Source organism: Danio aesculapii, chromosome 12, assembly GCF_903798145.1.
Source record: "Danio aesculapii chromosome 12, fDanAes4.1, whole genome shotgun sequence".
Taxonomy (NCBI): domain Eukaryota; kingdom Metazoa; phylum Chordata; class Actinopteri; order Cypriniformes; family Danionidae; genus Danio; species Danio aesculapii.
In genome coordinates, this window is record NC_079446.1 from 28,072,159 (window position 1) to 28,093,510 (window position 21,352).

General features: G+C 35.2%; 1 protein-coding gene across 4 annotated transcripts; it reads left to right on the plus strand.

Annotated features, from left to right (window-relative positions):
* Nucleotides 1–871: 871 nt before the first annotated feature.
* Nucleotides 872–20,339, plus strand: ndel1a (nudE neurodevelopment protein 1-like 1a). 4 transcript variants are annotated; one of them, XM_056469361.1, is made up of 10 exons: nt 872–973; nt 3,684–3,780; nt 7,990–8,143; nt 8,247–8,395; nt 10,702–10,838; nt 11,066–11,239; nt 11,318–11,409; nt 12,560–12,708; nt 14,275–14,312; nt 19,360–19,453. In XM_056469361.1, the coding sequence occupies exons 2-10, from the start codon at nt 3,695–3,697 to the stop codon at nt 19,368–19,370; spliced, it is 990 nt and encodes a 329-aa protein (XP_056325336.1). In that variant the 5' UTR covers nt 872–973; nt 3,684–3,694; the 3' UTR covers nt 19,371–19,453. The 4 variants fall into 4 exon arrangements, with proteins under 4 accessions (XP_056325336.1, XP_056325337.1, XP_056325334.1 ...); XM_056469362.1 differs by having other exon boundaries at nt 14,278–14,312; XM_056469359.1 differs by lacking the exon at nt 14,275–14,312 and having other exon boundaries at nt 19,360–20,339.
* Nucleotides 20,340–21,352: the final 1,013 nt, after the last annotated feature.

Genomic DNA, 21,352 nt, shown 5'->3' on the forward strand with positions numbered 1-21,352 from the left:
GATGAATTCATATGCCAGAAACAACATATAATATATATTTTGGAAATGTTAAACAAAAATGAATGCATTTAAGAAATAAAAACCTGATAGGCTACTATGGGGAAGTAATATTGGGATGCATAGCATTAGACAAATGGCCACCGAAAATGATGGCACGTCTGAAATAAAAAAGTATGCCTACGTTTAGAATTAAATTGATAAAATTTATTTTATTTTGTTGGTGTTTCAGACTCTATAGACTCAGGCACTATGACCTTAACAGATCTCAACAGATCATAAAGGAATATAAATAGGTATGGCACATTAAGTCAAACAGAGGATACTGGAAACTCAAATGGACATTGTTGATGAATTAAACATTATAAATGAATATAAATTTAGACAGCCTGGTGTTGGATTCAGGCTTAAATGGTGAATTAATAAATTAATGAAGGAAAAGTTTTGGAGCTCATTCATGTTAGTACTTTAGCTATTTAAATGTGCTTACTTTTACTAAACAACATAAAGAATGTAGTACCACAAAAAAATGTGGAGCTGTCTTGTAGAGTAAATTTAACTTCTCAAGAATTTGATCTGTCATTATCACAATTAGAAATGGACGATATTTACAAAAAGAAAGCAAGAGGTGTTTCTACATCATGACAAATTTGGAACGGGTGGAAATAACACCAAGCGCGCCTGGAACAAACAAGTTATTACGAGTTAATACGTTTTTAACGTACAAAATGAGTAAAACAAACAAATAGCTAAAACAAATAAACAAATTCAGTTATTAAAACTAACGTCGCAGTCATAAATAAATAAATAACCAGTTACGTGTTACTGTAAGAGGCGTCGCCAAGATCAGTTTACACCACACCACACAAACGTCACTGAAGCGAGAGAGAGAGGGAGAGGATGCTGAAACACTGAAGGCTGTGCCAGGACCACAGTCAGTCCTACTATCAGCGTTCAAGATCCTGGAAATGTGCAGGTGAGTTCTTTAAATCACACGATAGATATCTTTAAACAGAATGAGATTCTATCTGACAGATTTATTGCCGTGGCTTATCATAAATAAGACAACACCCTATCGTTACCTGCGCTTCATCTGCTAACGTTACATCTCATCGAACGGAAAATAACGTCTCATCTTAACTGCAGACATTTATATTAGTTTCAGAATAATTTTAGTATAAAAGTCATATCTATTCGTGGTAATTCAAAGCACATAATCACTGTTGTTGTTAACGCTAGCTGGCTAACGTCAGTTAGCTCAGCTGTTGGCTAGCTAATGTATAGCTAGAGTGGAATTTGACGGGTCACCGTGATATCAATAGTGTTATAAAACAAATATGTCAGAATTGATCTTTCTTGTATTCGATACATGTGTTGGCAGTATTTATGAAGATATTTAGAAGATATATTCATCGTTTAGTTGTTAGTTAATGCGCCTGTCACACAGTTCGGCAGCCCCCATCAGCTTATTAAGAGTTTATAATGACCATTAAGATGAATGAAATCGATATGTAATTGTTATCAGAGCTGTATGTTTTAGGGCGTCCTATTTTCTGAACTGTCTTAATTGGTTGAAGTTTCTAATTTAAATATAGGTCAAAATTTTTGCCTGTAACATATGTCATGTATGATATATGAGGGGTTTTTTTTCTACTGTGGAGGGATTTTTTCTACTGTGAACTCCTTGGCAAAAAGAGTCACGATGTTCCATCAATTTCTCCACATCAAATTAATTTGGCAAAACTTGTAGAAAATGTTAAATACAAGGATAGTATAACCCTGATGATGATGTGGTGCTATTAATATTTGATCATTACAACATTCACAGTATGTGGTGGTTTTACTGCTACACTGTAAAATGCCAAAAACATTTATTATTATTATTATTATTATTAGTGTTCCATTTTTTTTTACTAGCGACACATTTTACAGCCAGCTCTTGTTCTATAATGAAAAAAAGGGATATATTGCATGAATATTGTAAGTAATCTTTTTTTTAGAGGATGTCAGTTTAACTTTAAAACACAACTGGAAGTCAAGAAGAATGAAAAAAGAACAAACAAAACAAGCAAACAGAAAGAAAAACTGAAAGGTGTGGGTGTACTGGGAGTTTTAGCAGTCTTTGTGAAACTAGATCTGAAGCTGCGCTGAATCTAGTTCATCTGACTAAATATTGCTCATCAATGAAGACTAATCGACTCAACACTTTCTCAGTAAAGAGTCATGCTGTGTCAGGCTGTGGCCTATAACCAGAGGGTGATTGTGTCCTGGCGTGTTTGAACAGGGCACACTGGGCTGGTACAGGCTGGGTCAAACTGCACGCACTCTTATTGATTATTTGGGACAACAGCAGTCAACTTAGAGGTGAACTGAGGTACATGCTACAACTAGATTACACATTTGGAAGATGCAATTCAGTTTATGAGGTTCTCAACATCTGGGTCATGACTGAAAAAAGGGTCACAGTTCAATGCTAAATGTAAATAATCATGCATAGATTTATAGTATTACATACAGTTGAAATCAGAATTATTAAGCCCCCTTTGAATTATAATTTTTTTAAAAGATTTCCCAAATGATGTTTAACAGAGCAAGGACATTTTCAGAGTATGTCTGATAATATTTTTCCTTCTGGAGAATGTCTTATTTGTTTAATTTAGGCTAGAAAAAAAAAACTGTTTCTAATTTTTAAAAAACATTTTAAAGTCAAATTTATTAGCTCCTTTATTAGCTATTTTTTTTCGATAGTCTACAGAACAAACCACCGTTATACAATAACTTGCCTAATTACCCTAACCTGCCTAGATAAAATAATTAACCTAGTTAAGCCTTTAAATGTCACTTTAAGCTGTATAGAAGTGTCTTGAAAAATATCTAGTCAAATATTATGTACTGTCATCATAGCAAAATAAAAAATAAATAAGTTATTAGAAATGAGTTATTAAAACTGTTATGTTTAGAAATGTGTTGAAATAATCTCTCTGTTAAACAGAAATTGGGGGAAAAAATAAACAGGGGGTCTGATAATTCTGACTTCAACTGCATGTTAAAAATGTCTTCAAAAATAAAAGTAGAAGACATTTCTCATTTTATGAGACTTGTTGTTATTTTGAACTTTTATTAAATCAAAGAATCCTATAAAACAACATTTCCACAAACTATTTTAACTGTTTTTGTGATTTTTGAGCACCAAATCAGCAGAGATGAATGATTTCTGAATGTATAAAGTAATGGTTGCTGAAAATTAATATTATCATTATCTCAGGAATGTTTCTTTTTAATATATATTAGAATACAAAATGGATATTTTAAATGGTAAAATCTTAATCGTTACTGTATTTTAATCAAATTTCATGTATATTTTAATCAAAAAATAAAAAAAAATTAAAACTCAAAGTTTTACTAACATGAAACATCTTAACAATAGTAAAGACCACTTTTAAAGTGGGAAAAAACAGTTGCCATACCATTCTGTGGCAGAAGAACAGGCGTGCATCCAATAAAACTTTGGCAGACATTCATCTCTGACTCGGTAGACAGCCAACTTTGGTGACCGTCAACTTGCACTTCATCTTCAAAAACCTTAATATTAATTATAATACTGCTCCTGTTCTGTTTATGGAAATATTAATACATTTTTAAAAAATTGGTTTTGATGGCATTTGATTTTGGTGCTATTTTACCAGGTTTATCTGTCATGGATGCAAATATGATACCAAAATTCACCACTAAAGAGGAGGAAATTGACTTCTGGAAAGCTCTTTCGCTCAAGTACAAAAAAAGGTAAGCGCATTGAACGTTACTCACACACAGCTCAGGTCTCGGTTTTGTACTCTTGACACCCGAGAGCTTTCCTTCATGTTGTTCTCAACCATCAGTATTGTGTCTAAAAGGACAACATCAGCTTGCCCTGAAGTAATGTCTGTGAATGCTGGGAATAAAACAAATGAGACCTGTTGTCTTACATTATTACCGCCATGTTGAGGAAGTATCTGCATGTTTGAGGACTTCCTCTCAGTCTCATTAGTCTGTTTACCGTACACAATCTTCCACAGTGGGAGTTTCCTTCAACGAGTTTAGCCTTTGTGATTTGATATAGACTCCTGCTGCTAAAATTCTAAAAATATTACACAAGCTTGTTGCTTGGTAAAGTTTGTATCCCAAAGCAGCATTTCTCAATTGCAGAGGTTTTTAGACTACTTGGAATCCCGTGGCAAACTTGGCAAAGGTTGGTGTGTTACATCTGGTTACGTAAAAAAAATGGATTGTAGCCCCAATACATCTGTTCATGTAATATGAATCAGAGATTTGATCTACAAATCTGCTTTGTTCTTTTGTGTGTGTGTGTGTTTACTATTTTTAGCATTATGGCATCTGCATGTCATATAAGTCTGAAATATATGATTGGGCAGCTTTTTAAACAGAGTTGTAATATTAATAGTCAAACAGTGGGTCTATTTTGCCTCATAGATGTAGTTAAAATCCCATAGGACTACTTTGAACAAAGGAATTGGGCTATAGAGATATATGGGTGTTGTGTTATTTATTTATTTATTTTTTTTACTTGAGCTGCTTACAATCTTAGCAAGGCTTTAACTCAGCTTAACATTGTTAACTTAGCTTTCCTTATTATGCCTTGAGATTCAACCATAGTTGTATCTTTGTACATCTAACAAAGGCAAAAAAATATGTTTATAAAAATATATATTTTTTTAGATATATGTATATTTTATTAACAAATATTATTTATGTTCTTTTAGTTTTTTTATTTTACTTTTATTTTAACTAACCCTGATTAAAAAATAATGAGAAGTAAATAATTGTCATTCTATAATAATAATAAATAATAATAATAATTCTGTATTTTACATTATACATTAATCACATTTCATAACTCTCTAATCTGGCCGATCTCATGAACCAACGCAAGTGTTTGTTTATGAGTTTACAAGCAGAGGAGGAGGCATGTGCGCACATGGGTGATACATCCAGCTACAACAGGTGAAGAGGTAGATGTTCTGTGGGGCTATGAGCGATCATTGCGCTCGCGTCACAACAGCTAAAACACATACAAAGGTGTATTAACCGTTTACAGTCAATATGTGCGACCTGCATGAGTAATGCTTTTCTTAGTTGCAATAATTGTGTATTAGTGTTTTAAGCTGCTGTGACACAAGTGGATCAATCGCCCCTCTCTAGTGTCTCATCCAACCCTATGACCTCTCCTGGGAGCTCCTAAAGTCTTCAGCATGTTCATAGTGGCTCCGTGATTCCCGCAAAGAAGATAAAAAAATACACTGGAAATCATGGAGACGAAGAGTAAACGAGCAAGAGAACAGATCACAAGACGCACAGTGATGGTCTGTGCATTATATTTGTTAGGTAAAATGAATAGCACAGTGAAAAAATCTCCTCTCTCATTGAGTGATGGAGCTGCGGTCATTCTGCTGCTGTCAATAGTCAGAGATGAGCAAAATATTGGAATGGACGTGAGTCTATTTAGACTATTTTACACACAAGAACTGAAAGTTCAGTTTTTTGACAATATTGCAAGTTTTACTAAAACCTTGCTGGAAATATTTGCTAAATAAAAATTATTAAAACCTCAATATTTAATAATATAACTTTTTGTAATATACTTATTGCAACAAACAGTAGTGTATAGTGCTACTTCCTGTTAAGCAAAGAAGTGATGGATTTATTTATTTAACAATTTTTTTATCTGTTTAATTATTATTTTCTGTAAAGCTGCTTCGGACCACGACATCTCCTCACTAAATGATTATAAGAGATGTGTTTAAGGGATTATATGCAGCATCCTTAATTTATTCTCTTTGGTAAGGAGATCTCCACTTAAGTTTAATACTTTGAGTGAAAATGTGCTTTATGCATTATTAAGTTTAAAGCATCAGAATCGGTATTTAGGATCAGCGTGACAAGGAATCATTACTAGGCATGGGCCGGTATAAGATTCTGGTGGTATGACAACCTTGGATAAAAATATCATGGTTTCACGGTATCATAGTATTGTGCTCACTGCTCTAAAACAATATTCTTTTTAAATGTCTGGGTAAAAAACTATTTTTCCCCCTTTGAACACAATAGATTTCATTTGTTTAAAGATTTATAATATTTTGGAATGGTAAACACGTCATGCTAAATAATTCAAATCAATCATTGGCTTCTGCTGTCTTCATTTGTTTAAAAAAAATGATTTCTTAACAATTTAAAACGGCATCTTTGAATATTTTTTTGCAGAAATTTTTAGCAGTTTTAAAACCTTTCCAAACTTTTCCAAACCGCGGTATACCTTAAAAACGGTTATCATCCCATGCCTAATTAGTACTTGGAATTGGTCACAAAAATCCTGATCAAAGCATCCCTAAATTTCACATCTCTGGCCTACTTATACCTGATATTAAGATGCACTTTTATGTGGAATGCTTATTTTTAAATGGACAAGACTAAACACAGATCTAAACAGGTTTTGAGGTGTATTAAGCAAGCCCATTTTGAACACTTCCAGTAGTCATGTATTTGTTTGGATGATTGGACAGACTCCTCTGTGTCTGACATGATAACTCCATCTGCTCAGTTCTGACCAGCTAGTAAAACACACTAATCGGCACTTCAGAGACCAGAAACTATGAAAAAACGAGTCCCAGATGTTCTCATTCCCTCCTTTGCTGCCTCGGCATTATGCACTTTGTGCAGTTCTAGTGGTCTCCTTATGCCTGGACAAACAGGTCATCATGCTCAATCTCTTGGCTCACGTGGTGTAACATGACTAGGTACAAAAATATTGCTCTGGTGCCATTTTTAGATCCTTCCACACCATAATGCTGGCTGGTGATTACATAAAGAGGCCCAGGGCAGCGTTCTCCCAGTCACTGGTGCACTGTAAACAAAACTGCTTGTTTACAGCAGATCTGCCCCATGAAGCAAGACTCATTCAGCTTAAATCACCCTATTTAAATAATGAGGCAAATACCAGTAAGATGACCAGTGCTTCCCACAGGTTTGAAATATACTTGCGGTGGTAGCCGGATTGAAACACTTTTTACCTGCGGAAAATGCACGTCTCTGTGTGTCCTGTGGGTCACTGCACAGCACGTGAGATTGTCTGTGGGACACTGACAGATCTCACGCACACCCAACGAGAAGTAGGAAACGCGGAGGGCAAGAGGAGATTTTCCATTAGTTAATCAATTGCGGATGTTTGGCTATTGGGCGAACACAAAAAAAGTGTAAAAGGATGTGTGGGAAGCACTAGATGACAAACATTAGTAAATCACTTTGAATGACTCATTAATTTGCATGAATTTTATTATAAATTTATTACACTTGGTGTGATATAGCTATCTTGTTGTACCGAAATTAGACTCCTTTGATTGCACAAAGCATTAGTAGTAGAAGTAGTGGTAGTAGTAGTAAAACTTTATTGTCCTTGACAGGAAATTTGTTTTGGGCATTGCCATATTGCTGCAGACATTCACTAAAAACAAGCAATAAAAACAATACAAAATACAACAGTTACAAAATTTATAACGCTAATTAAGATAGACTCTTATTAAATAAACCCACTGATACAGGTACAAAGGATTTCTTATAACAGTTTAACCTACACTTTGGGATTCTATATCTTCTACCAGAGGGAAGCAGTTCGTAATGTGGAAACAAAAAAGGAGTTGGATCGTTTACAATCCTTTCCCCTAATTACACAATTTAACAAAGTAATTGCAGGTAAACCTGAAGCAGTATATCATAAGGATTCTATCCATTTATTCGCTTTTTTCTCCCACAATTAAAACTTAGGAAAATAGAAGCCTTGTCTAAATGTGTCACTAAATGTGTCTGAACTCAAAGGCTTTTACTTTCATCAATAGTCTATAGTACAAGGCAAACTCTATTTAAGAGTGTAATTGCTTTGTGCATGTTTCATTAGTTCAAGGGTGTTCAATTATATCCTGATGTGTGTGTGTGTGTATTCAGTTATAAGGAGGCACAGGAGGAGTTGCTGGAGTTTCAAGAGGGGAGCAGAGAGCTGGAAACCGAGCTGGAGACACAACTGGGCCAAGCGGAACATCGCATCAGAGACCTGCAGGCGGACAATCAGAGACTGCAGCATGAGCTCGACTCGCTCAAGGTGACAGTGTGTGAGCTAAACACAGGAGCTGAGAGTGTGTGTGAAGAACATTAAAGCGAGGACAGGACTAATGCAGGTGTGTTTTGCGTATTCTGTCCTGTAGGAGAAGCTGGAGTATCAGTATGCTCAGAGCTATAAACAGATCTCTGTGCTGGAGGATGACCTTAGCCAGACTCGAGGCATCAAGGAGCAGCTGCATAAATATGTCCGAGAGTTAGAGCAGGCCAATGACGACCTGGAGAGAGCTAAGAGGTAAGAGGGCATCATCTTTCCCTTCACCATATATTCCAATTGGCTGCATCACAGTCAGATTACTTTATAAGAGGAAACAAATGACACCCACAGTTAATTAATATTTGAAGGGAAGTTACACTGCTGTTCAAAAGTTGGTCATGGTCTGATTTTTAATGTCCCTTAAACTCACCAAGGTTGCATGTGTCAGTAAATGAAAGCAACACTGCAAGTTTATCTTGCGACTTTCTCTTGTAGGAGCGCAATTGGTTGTTACCATCGTTGCGCTTCCCAATGGGCAGCACAACTCATGTACATTTGTTGTCTAACCTAACAAGACCAGTGTAAGCTGACACCTCTTTTGGTCCAGCAACCAGGTAAAATAGCCTGTGTTACGCTACTCTGTTCAACAAATATCATTACATGGCAACCAATTGGCCCTTTAGCTTATACCATTAAATGTAAGCTCGTGCAATACAAATCAGTGTTTGGGTTTGTTTCGATCAGCCTTAGATTGTTTTTTTTTTTTGTTTGTTTGTTTTTTTTGCTTTCTTGGACAGAACCCTCTTAAGTATTTTTAGTGTGTCTATATTGGCCTGTTTTGTCGCAACAAACAACAAAAAATAAGCTTTTGGCTAACTCCACCTAGGAGACAATTTTATATATGTCCATGGTTCCACTGGCAGGGGAATATTAATAATAAGTATTATGTTTGCAAAAAATATGCTAACTATGCTTTATGTTAACATCATAATAGCAATGATGCCAGCAGTGTACTGAAATATCTTAGTATTGTGTGTTAAATCAAAGGGATCTATTTTAATGATCTAGGCGCAAAGTCTAAAGTGCATGGTGCAAAAGCATTAAGGGCGTGTCAGGATCCACTTTTACCAATTTATGGACGGAAAAATACGCTCTGCACCGCGGGGCATGGTTTAACAGGGTTGTGCTTATTCTCTTAATGAGTAATTTGAGAATAAACCAATCAGAGTCTCATCTCTCATTACCTAAGAGTTCGTTGATTCGCGCCATGGCGCATTTGCTATTTACATGGCGGACTTTTTAAGTGAAAAATATGAACGCTTCACTAGCGAGAAAACAGTTAAACAGAGCATTTGCAGCACTGAAGGTAAAGAACGAGCCTACTCCAATTGACCGCTTTACCTTCTTTTTCTCTCGTGGATAAGGAAACAATGTTGTAGGCACAGACATCCATTAGCCTACATAATTAATTTAGTTTTTTTAAGCACAAAGATTTGTTTCAAAACTATTTCTAAATTCAGTTCTAATTTTCAGCAAACGAATAAATGAACAATAATAATGAAGTGTGCTAAAAAAAACTTTAGTTATATCCAAACACACATGCTACCCCCCATAAGGTCCAAAACCTGACAGGTGGACTAATCTAAGCTTGTTTTTATAAAACAAATATAAATATGCATATAATAAATATTACTACTACTAATAATAATAATAATAACATTTTACAACAGCAAAGTTGTCATGAATAAAATGAAAAAAAAAAACAAGGTGAAGGCATGGAGGCAGTGGTTTTTATATGTATGTAGAAAATAATAACTTTTGTAATATTTTAATCCTTTAATAATTTTTCATTTGTACAGATATTTGCGTGTTGCTGTACATCCTGTGTGTATTAGCCTAAGCAATGTGTAAGCAAGGTGCACAACTAACGCACTCTGCGGAGTCCACAAAGTGGCCCTAATTGATTTGCTACCTAAACAACGTGGCGCAAAAACGAGAAAATTAGCGCTGTGTTGGTCTGAAAATAGCAACATATTGCAGCAAACACATCTTGCATTTTATTGCGCCGGGTGCAGGATAGGGCCCAAAGTGTGTTAAAACAAAGCTAATGAAAGGTAAGCCTGCAACTATTTGCCAAAAAAGTGATGTCTACAGATGCTAATAACATTCTAACATTCTTCTCAAACATCCAAAAACAACAGCCATTGCTAATTCTGATGCAATCAATATATTACTCAATAAAAATCAATATATTACTTTAAAAAAAATTGTGCTGCATAATATTTTTTGTGGACAAGTCAAGTGTACATGAATTCTCTTATGAATAGAAAAATAAACAGAACAGCACTTATTTCTATTCAGATTTGACTTATTTTTGACATTATCCTTGGGATTTTTAAACATTGGAACAGTAGAAAAACTGTTTTAAGCAAAGAAACAAAACTGTGTCATAACATAACTGGCAACATGTTTTCTTTAAAGAATTCAGCCCTTCAAGTTTGCATTGTTTTCTCACTGTTCTACTATAGTTTAAAGATTTATTCTGCTATGATCTGTAACCACAGAGCCACCATAACATCTCTGGAGGACTTTGAGCAGAGGCTGAACCAGGCCATCGAGAGGAACGCTTTTCTGGAGAGTGAACTGGATGAGAAAGAGTCTCTCCTCGTGTCTGTGCAGAGACTAAAAGATGAAGCCAGAGGTATTTACTGACTCTGCTCGCAGTAATCTGGTCATGTGAAATTACAGATAGTTCCTCATTCCAGGCTGTTTTACAGATCTTGTTCTGTCAGTAAAGAGCTTTTCTGCCTGCTAGTGGAATGAAGTTATGATGTTACGTAGTCTGATCAGCATTATTGTTTGCGAGTGAAACTTACAAATCGATACTGTACGCATCATCTTAACATGCACATATATATGCATTTGTAGATTTGCGGCAAGAGCTTGCAGTGAGAGACACCAGGTCAGAGGTGACAAGAATGTCGGCTCCTAGCTCTCCGACTCCAGATAACGACAAAACAGACTCTGCGGTCCAGGCATCCCTCTCTCTGCCTGCTACACCTCTTAGCAAGAACCTGGACAATGCTTTCACCAGTCAGACAGGTTGATTTCTGTCACTGAGATATATACAACATCACACTTGTTCAACTTCAACTGACTTATTTCTTCTCCCTTTTTTAGTTCTGGCCAACGGCTCCACTAACGCAGCCCTCACACCATCTGCTAGAATATCAGCGCTCAATATTGTGGGCGATTTACTGCGCAAAGTTGGGGTGAGGAAATTCTGTATGAATGAGGGACAAATAATTGTTGATGGTTTGGTTTGCTGATCACTAGGGGTGCAATGGTTCTAGATGGACCTAAAATTCCTCTCATGGTTTGGTGCACCCTGTGATCCATGGTTTAGATCAGGGGTCACCAAACTTGTTCCTGGAGGGCCGGTGTCCTGCAGATTTTAGCTCCAACCCTAATCGAACACACCTGAATGAGCTAATCAAGGTCTTACTAGGTATACTTGAAACACCCAGCCAGGTGTGTAGAGGCAAGTTGGAGCTAAACCCTGCAGGGACACTGGCCCTCCAGGACCGAGATTGGTGACCCCTGGTTTAGATTATACATTATTATTACTAGTTTGATGAGAAAAACAACAGCAAAAAGCTTCGCCTTCGTACATTTCCAATTACCTTTTACATTCATGCGTCCATTTCCCAGTACTGGATTGTAGCTGGAAGAGCATCCGTTGCGTAAAACATATGCTGGAATCATTTTGAAAAGTAATATTTGTTAGTAGTAGTTAGTAGCCCTTAGTTAAAATTTTTGCAAGAAAAAAATGCTTATATTTTAATTTTTAATAATAAAAATATGTATTAATATTAATGGGTATATTGTTATTTAAATTTGCCTGTAGCCATTTTTTCTAAACAAAGCACATACCATACTGAAGCCAAGACCCTGAAACCGTGATGCATACCAAACCGTGGGTAGTATGAACTGTTGCACCCCTACTGATCACATATATGACTATATATATTTATATATATATATATATATATATATATATATATATATATATATATATATATATATATATATATATATATATATGGCCACTAAAGGTTGTTCGCACAAAGCATGATAACTATAAAGATAATGATGAAGATAGAGTTACAAAAATCATCCTAAAATGTAAAACAGCAGAATTCCAACCACTACAATAATGATAAAGATGTTAAGATGTGCTAGTAGCACACTCAGGACATCTGCTGGTCACAGAAGGGGCTGAAACATAAATAATAAAAAGCATGAACTAAAAACAAACAGATTTTTTTTGTTCGTCAAAGTGGACACAAATAAATGTATTGTTATGTTTAATGTGCTTTGTGTGAACTGGCTGTAATTTTAAGTGTTGCTTTTGTTTTCTAGGCTTTGGAGTCTAAGCTCGCGGCCTGTCGAAATTTCGCAAAGGACCAGGCAGCCAGGAAGAACTACGTCACCAACGTCAACGGCAATCTGATTAATGGCGACATTTCAAATTACTCTCATTCGCTCCACACATCCTACTTCGACAAAGCGTGAGTTGCCCATTTAGTTCTGCCACTGTTCAGAAAGACCAATCAATACACCATTAGATGTTGATGAGCAGTTACTTGACTTGATCTGTTACCCATAATTACACTTTCCTCCTCATTCTTACGATTCACCAAAAAAATATTAATTAAATATTTATAAATATAAAGGGCAAACTATTAAGTTCAGCTTTGGTCACCTAGAAATGGACATGCTGTCATCTTTTAGTCTCATGTTGTACTAAAAACCCATAAAACATTTGCTTATCTCCTGAAAATTGAGAACTTTTTGACTCTAATAACTCAAGTTTTAAAAATGTTCAGAAAAACAGTGCAGTAATCTATTCCGTTAATCACAGGTTTATGAAACGCTTTGAATTCTTTGTTTGAGCTTTATTTATAGACTAAATATCTTCACTTCCACATGAAAACCAGACAAGTTTATCAGTAATCAGTAATGTGCTCTTAATCTGCTCTCACACCAAATGTGTATAAAAGTGTATAACATTATTTAAAATGACATTATTTAGATGGCGCTCAGTGGAGCAGGATTTTTTGAACAGCATCCTGAGTAGTAGCTGGGCGCCAAGGACAGATGCCAAATGCTGCCGCCAGTGTGTCTACACTCATAGAAAACAATATTTAGAATTTTTTAAAGATGTGGCATGGCGCTGTGCTTCTTGTCCGGTGTTTAACCCTCTGTACGTGGGGTTGTTGCACATATTTTTAAAAAGTGATAATGCCTTGTTTTAAAAGAAATAATTGAAGACCCAAAGCAGAATCATTTCAAGATGGTAGCATTTCTGTGTTTTGATGCGAACATAGACCTTATTGTAATGCAAACATCATGGAAGTGAGGTTGTTTATGGCAGAGCTTCATTCATTATACAATAATAGTAGATTTTGCTTTATTTTTGTTTGGGTCTTTTTTTTGTAAATTATGCACAACATTTTATTTTATTTATTGACACATAAAAAACATTGCATTGTTTCGTGAAATTGGGATTAAACGTTTACTTTTTCTAAACAATTTGAAGCTCAAAATGTTCTAGCAGAAAACTCTGACTGTGAAGATGATGGAAAGTTTTATTGGGACTGGAACAACATGAGAGAGATTAATTGATGACCTTTGGATGAATTTCAAGTGTGGTTTTAATGGGATTGTTCACCTGAAAATGAGAAATGTACACATCCTGCTTCACTTGTCCCAAACCTGTTTGAGTTTCTTGCTTCTTTTGAACACAAATTGAAGATGTACTGGTGGTGAATACTGGTTTAAAAACAGAAACTGACTTCCATAGTATGTTTTGTTCCTACTATGGATATCAATGGCTGCTTTTTCCCCCAAACTTCTTCAGTATATCTTCCTTTGTGTTCAGAAATAAATCATCACAAAAGTTTAGAACTACCTGAATGTAAACGCTTTGGAAATATTCATTTTTGGGTGTACTATCCCTCTATTTGAGGACTGATGGAAAGTGTGATTATAATAATAATAATAATAATAATAATAATCAGTCTAATTGACACCGGAGATGAAATTCTCTCAGACTTCTGTGTTTCTCTCCTCAGCAGAAGAGAGAGGGTCATTTTCCCTGCGTTACTCTTGGGTAAATGATCCGACTAGTAGTTTTATGATGGGGTCCATGCATGCTGGTTAACAACCCCTGCATATACTGTAACTTACGTATAGTATGATAATCCACTAGGTTAAGATCACATCATCTCCACTAACATCTTGGTGGTGGCTAAATCTGTGATGGTGCACTCCATAGGTTTGCTCAAATGTGTTTTAAGTTAAAGTGAAAGGATTGGACACTTTGCTGGAGACTCAAAAGCTGAAAGGCCTTCAGAAAAAGTGCTAAATGTATGGAGTTCATCTAAATGCTGAATTCAATAGACTTTCTCTCCTCATCTGTCTGTCGGTTCAATTACATTACAGATTAGATTGTTCTAGTCTTTAGTTAGATCATGTTCATTTTCTTGCTAATGTCAACATGAAATGACATTCGCAAACTTGCTTTATTTTCATAATCTGACATTTATGAGTAGAACAATATATTCAGAAATATAGCATGGTGCTTCGTTTGATCCATGGGGGTGAGAAAAGTGGGGATTATTTACACTACTATAATTCAAAGTAAATATTTTTGCTTGACTTTAGCCTGTGATGGCAACTCATTATTTATAAACTATATTTTATACAACCCCTGTTGCATTCCAGACAACTTGAAGGAAGTGGAATTTACCAATGAAGTGTGAAATGACCAATGCTGTCACAATCGTTAGCTGTCCTTTGAATACGGTCTGTGAAGTAACTTCAAATGACGAGTCAATTTGCCTTGTTATTTCCAAGTAGGAAAACTCCCAATTCAAAGTTGTCTGGAATGCAGCATTAACTCCATTTAAGAAATTTTAATATATGCTAATTACTGCTTAACCCTTGTGTACTGTTCAAATTTACTACACTTTTGTTATGTTGGTGGCTGTTTTTGCCCCATTGACTTCCATTTTGATCACATTTTTTGATTGCAAAGCCATTACACCAAATAAATTTACTGTTTACAATGTTCTAAGAGATTGGGTGCTTATTTTTTTTTTTCTCAAAGATTTTTTATCAAGATTTTTAGCAAGATAAGTGCACAGAAGTCTCTCTTACATTCTCACACGCTATACTCCATATAAAAGCCAGAAACTAAGCTTTTTTTCACTGTAAATGATGATCAACTGTTAAAAATCAAACATTTTACATCTTCCTAAAAGGGAAAACCATCACCAAGAATGCATGATTATATAGTGTCATGGCTGTAATAAAAAAATGTCATTATAATAGAAGTCAATGGGGCAAAAACAGCCCCAAACATAATGAAAGAGCAGTCAATTAGCCCAAAGTGTATTGAGTTTTTGAAAATTTCCAAAGCATTTTCCCAAAACTTGTGTCAAAAGATTTGTCACCAAAAAACCATGTCATTTGCTGAAACACAGAGAAAGTTGTGGCCCAACAGCACATAAGGGTTAAGGAAAAATGATTATAATTTTGTGCGGTGGAAATCATGATCCATCTCAGGATATGTTGATGAATAGAAAGCTTTTATTTGAAATACTTGTTCAAGTCTTTGTGGCATTATTACTGCTTTACGCTTGATCTGTATTATCATACGCTCACTTTTGAACAATTTCTTCAACAAAAATTACCTACAATAACCCACAATGAGTTATTTCAGAGGCAAATCTGGAAGAAAGAGTACAAAGAAGAATTTTTAGAATACATCCAGTGCATAATACCAGGAACTTAGTAGCATCCCACAAACAAATGCTTGTTTATTTAAATTTCATGTTGACTTTAAGCATGTTTAATGATTAAGAAGCTTTATTGCAATTTAATCCGTTTGACAAGACAAATGGAGTCCTCCGAAGACTCAGTGTGTCTATTAGAGTGGCGTTTTCCGCAGTGCTGAATCAGTCTCTGCGGTGGCTCGAGTAGATCAATAGATGATAAAGGTTATGGTGAGGGCGTTTTTCTGTAAAGCTTGTGTCTCTGCTGCGTAAGACTTATCACATCTATACATGAACAATCACAGTGTTTACATCAGGATTATCAGCTTTAATCCGGTAACTTTATAATATAATGTTATAATTAATTACAGATATTTTCAAGAATGTCAAGGTAACAAAAACAGAGACAGTGATGCGTAGCTGAAGACCGTCATCGAGTTACCTTTACACTGATGGACAGTGGAGTGTTTGTGCCTGGCATGTCTCTGGGGGCCGTATTGAATGCTCTGGGCTGTTTGAGGCCTTTGCCTGAGAAAATCTACAGTTTCAGAGCTTCAGAGTTTTGTTTCGCTTGCTTCTACTCCAATTCACTCACGTGTGGGCTTTGCTTTGCATATTAACTGGTCCTTTTGGTTTTGGGAAAGCTTTTAAAGGCCTGTTTTTGTCTCACAGAGTTTCATCAAGCTAGGTTCTGTCTATTGTATCTTGTTGTTGTAGAGTAGCAAGTAGAGCTGGGTGATATGGCAGAATACAGAAATAATGTTACAACACAATAACAGTCATTTCTAATCTTCGCTTCACTGAAATATTAAACTGTAAAATAATGAGAATTTTCTCATTCAGACTGCGCAGGCTACTTTGAATTTAGTCCTTCCTTCAACGTTTATAATGATTTTTATTAAGGATGTTTAATGTCAAACCGTATATTTATTACTGTTGGTTTATTTTAGTACTTGCAATCCATTTACAAACCAAAGTGCAGTTCCAAACTATCTAAAACGACTTACAATTGCACAGTACTCACATTAAATTATACTAATAAAATACAGCTTATCTTTTTTTTTTTTAAATAAATGAATTAAAATGTTCTGGAAAGTGTTTTAGAGTAGGCATGGGCCGGTATAAGAATCTAACGATATGATAACCTTGAATAAAAATATCACGGTATTACGGTATTGTGATTACTGCTGTAAAATAAGTTCCTTTTAAATGTCTGGGTAAAAAGCAACAACTTTTGCCCCCATTGAACACAATACATTTTATTTTAAGAAACATTTCAAATATTTTGGAGCAGTGGTTTTTAATGTGGAGGTTTAAAGTTTTCTAGATGTTAGTATCAATGTTATTTGTTTTTAGGATATCCATAAGCTAGTGTGCTTCAAAACTGAAACAAATTTTGCATTTAGAAAATATAAAACCGATATAAACAACGGCATTGATATTGTCGGCAGCTAGCTCTCTGCAACTCTCACATGGTCGCCCACTGAGGCTAAGAAGTGCTGCACCTGGAAAGCTAGGTTGCTGCCAGAAGTGGTGTTAGTAAGGGCCAGCAGGGGGCGCTCAACCTGTGTTCTGTGTGGGTCTTAATGCCCCAGTATTGTGAAGGGGACTCTATACTGCTCAGAGAGTGGCATCTTTCAGATGCGATGTTAAAACGAGGTCCCGACTCTCTGTGGTCGTTAAAAATCCCAGGATGTCCTTAGAAAAAGAGTAGGGGTTTAACCCTGGCATCCTGGCCAAATTTGACAACTGGCCTTTGTCCATCATGACCTCCTAACCATCCTCATATCATTATTGGCTTCATCACTCTGTCTCCACCAATAAGCTGGTGTGTGGTGTGCGATCAGGCGCAATATGGCTGCCATCGCGTCATCCAAGTGGATGCTGCACACTGGTGGTGGATGAGTAGACTGTCCCAAATGTGTCAAACGCTTTGAGTGTCTAGAAAAGTGCTATATAAATGTAAGAAATTATTATCATTATTATTATAAACATGTATAAAGCTTGTAGTTTGTCACTTCCACTCAAATTGATCAATGGTTTTATTCACATCACCTCACACTACAGTTTCTCATCACGTCATAATCAAGTTATAGCTCTCTAGTATCTGACATGCCCTGCCTCCTCCAAGACGCTTCTCATTTGCTTTTCACTTGATGCACTTGAGCTCAACCACACAAACCACTATTTTATATATATATATATATAATAGTGGTTTGTGTGGTCCTCATTTGTTTTTAATTTAAATGATAAATTCCTCTTAAAAAATGTTTAACAACACATATTTATCTAAATTCCTCTTAAATATAATGTTTGCTTTTTTTATAACAAATATATTATTATTATTTTAAATAATGTCTTCAACTCTGTCTTAAATATGTTTGCTTTTTAAATAACAAATATTTTATTATTATTATTATTATTATTATTATTTTAAACATGTCTCCAAATCTGTCTTAAATATGTTTTTATTTTTATATAACATATATTATTATTTTTTTTTATCTAAATTCCTCTTAAATATAATGTTTGCTTTTTTATAGCAAATATATTATTATTATTTTAATTAATGTCTCCAACTCTGTCTTAATAAAATATTTTTTTATTTTAAAAGCAAACATTATATTTAAGACAGATTTGGAGACATATTTAAAAAAAATAATAACAAAGTATTTCTTATTTAAAAAGCAAACATTCTATTTATTATTATTATTTTAAAAATGTCTCCAAATCTGTCTTAAATATGTTTGCTTTTTAAATAACATATATTATTATTTTTATTCTAAATTCCTCTTAAATACGTTTGCTTTTTTATAGCAAATATATTATTATTATTATTTAAATAATGTCTCCAACTCTGTCTTAAATACATGTTTGATTTTAACAACAAGTTTTTTTTTTATTTAAAATCTAAATCCCTCTTAAACATGTTTGCTTTTTAATATCAGATATATTCAATATTACAAAAAATAAAAAAATATTTTTTTTTTAAATCACCCAGCCCTAGCTGCAGTAATTGTAAAGGCTCATTCACACCATGTACGATAACTACAACAATAATTATAAAGGATGTAAACAAATCCACATCACAACTAAAACCCTACCACAGAGGCACAATATCATTAAATTCACCTTCACATTGGTTTTATCCAAAACATTTACAGCCAATCAGAAACCACCTGACCTTAAAAGACCTCAAATATTTAAATCAGCAGACAACAAAGTCATAGCGCACTCTTAAAATAAATCGAACGTTATCGTGTGTTGATGTGGACACTCATACGGTTATCACTCTTGATGTGAAAGGGTCTCATTTAATTGGTTTGATGTCTCGTATTGTACAGGACTCAATCTGAAATCTCATGTTTTCTTTGAGCACAGCAGGACGGTGAACGGTTTGGATCCCGGCGACATGAAGAACATCCCAGCCCCGCCACGCTCCAACTCTCCATCCGGCCTGGTCCTCAGCGTATAAAACACACTCTGAGTTTTACATTTACAACCACTATACAGCAATATAATACACTACTGAAGCTGAGTCCACCCTACAGTGGGGTTTACAACAAGGTTAGAAACTGGAGCCCTTCTGTAGCTGCACCTCATAACTCGGTTATAATCTCGGTTCGCAATATACTACACGAAGTACTTGTTAATAGTTGTTAAAGATGTACAGTATATACCCTGACCTAATATATTTATGGTTACCGTTCATTTAGGATTTATGTACATATTTAGGTTTTCTGTTCGTTATGGATGTGATGTCTTCTAACACAGTCCAAAAATGTATTTATTGCTATAATGTTGGATCGCAACGTATGTGAAATTTGAAAACAAAGGGAATCTATGATATTAATGTATGTTGTGCGACACCTGCACCTGTTTGTGTAAGAAGGTAGACCTGATATATAACGATATACTGTATAATTGATGGAAAATGGATGACTATCTAGACTTACATGTGCACTTATGTCATTTTTATCCCCGGTTATACTTTTTTATTATTATTATTAAGTGCTAATGTGTGCCTCGGATGGTTGAACTTGCTGTATTTTTGTGGCCTGGTGTGAAGCGTCTTTGGAGTTGCACATGAAGGATTGAATTTGGCTTTAGCAGGTTTGTATTGGAACACTGGTTTTGGTCATTCTGACAATCGACTGCTGTAGTAATACTGTATAATACATTTGCTATCGAGTATCAGGCTGGTTTCCCAGCCTCATAGTGTTTGTATGGATTTTCATACCTTATTTGTCTCCTTGTTGTGAATGAGAAATCTTACTCGTTTTGCTTTGGATAGTGCAATGTGTTCTCAAAAGCACCTTTTGTTACTTTATCTGTTGCTCAAATAAATTGTAGTGTTCTCATCGGTCTGTATTATTGTCACAGATATTAAACTGTATGGTGTTGCCACTAAAAAAATATTACAGATGGAAGAACTTTACAATAAACTGGTATTTTACTACTGTACTATAAATTTATATTGGTTAAAACTGGTATAGGAGCCATGTTACTTTTCATTTAATTATAATGTTTATTTGTATAGTGATTAGTTTGAGTTTCACAGTGACGTTTTATGTTTTTAGTCACGTGGGCCTACCTGGCACCTGCTAGAGCAAATAAAGCGCGTGCACAATCACACACAGGTGTTAGGAGGAGAGAAGGAGAGTGGGGTAGCTGTGTTTTTTGTTGACCGCCACATCACACACACAACAACCCTATATCACTACAATGCAATAATCAGCTTCATAGACAACAGGTATTTAACCCACAAATTGCTGTTTTGTTTGTCATGTTTCAACTATATATAAAGTTTTGCTAACAACATCTTGGGCTCAGCGTGTCTGTCACAGCCATCAGCGCGTCACAAATACAAAGGACCCTCACTGCCTCTCTAGCGACTTAAGGAGAAATCAGGAAGTTCGAATAACTGGTTAATGTTTTAACTAACAATGAGAAACAATGCTATACTTAAACTATATCAGGGGTTCTTGGAAAACCTGGAAAAGTCATGGAATTTTGACAGCGATCTTCCATATATATACACAATATGATCTCATTCTCTCTCAATCTCCTAAAGCGACTACTGTATGCTTAGTGGTTGGTCAGCGGGTGCTGGAATAACACATATTACTAAGCCTCACTTACAGTACATGCTATTTCAGACCGAATATTCAGGGTCGCATGGTAAACAATATAGGGAGCGCGTCACAGGTTGTCAATGTTCAAAAATGAACCAATGTGAATATAAAACCATCTTCACCTCAGTAAAGCACGCTAGGTGGAATATCGCTATTTACTTATGTTTTGTTGTTAAACTAAATAAAAATCTACATTATCGATGCTGTTTAAAAAAACATCACCTGTCTAAAAGAAATAC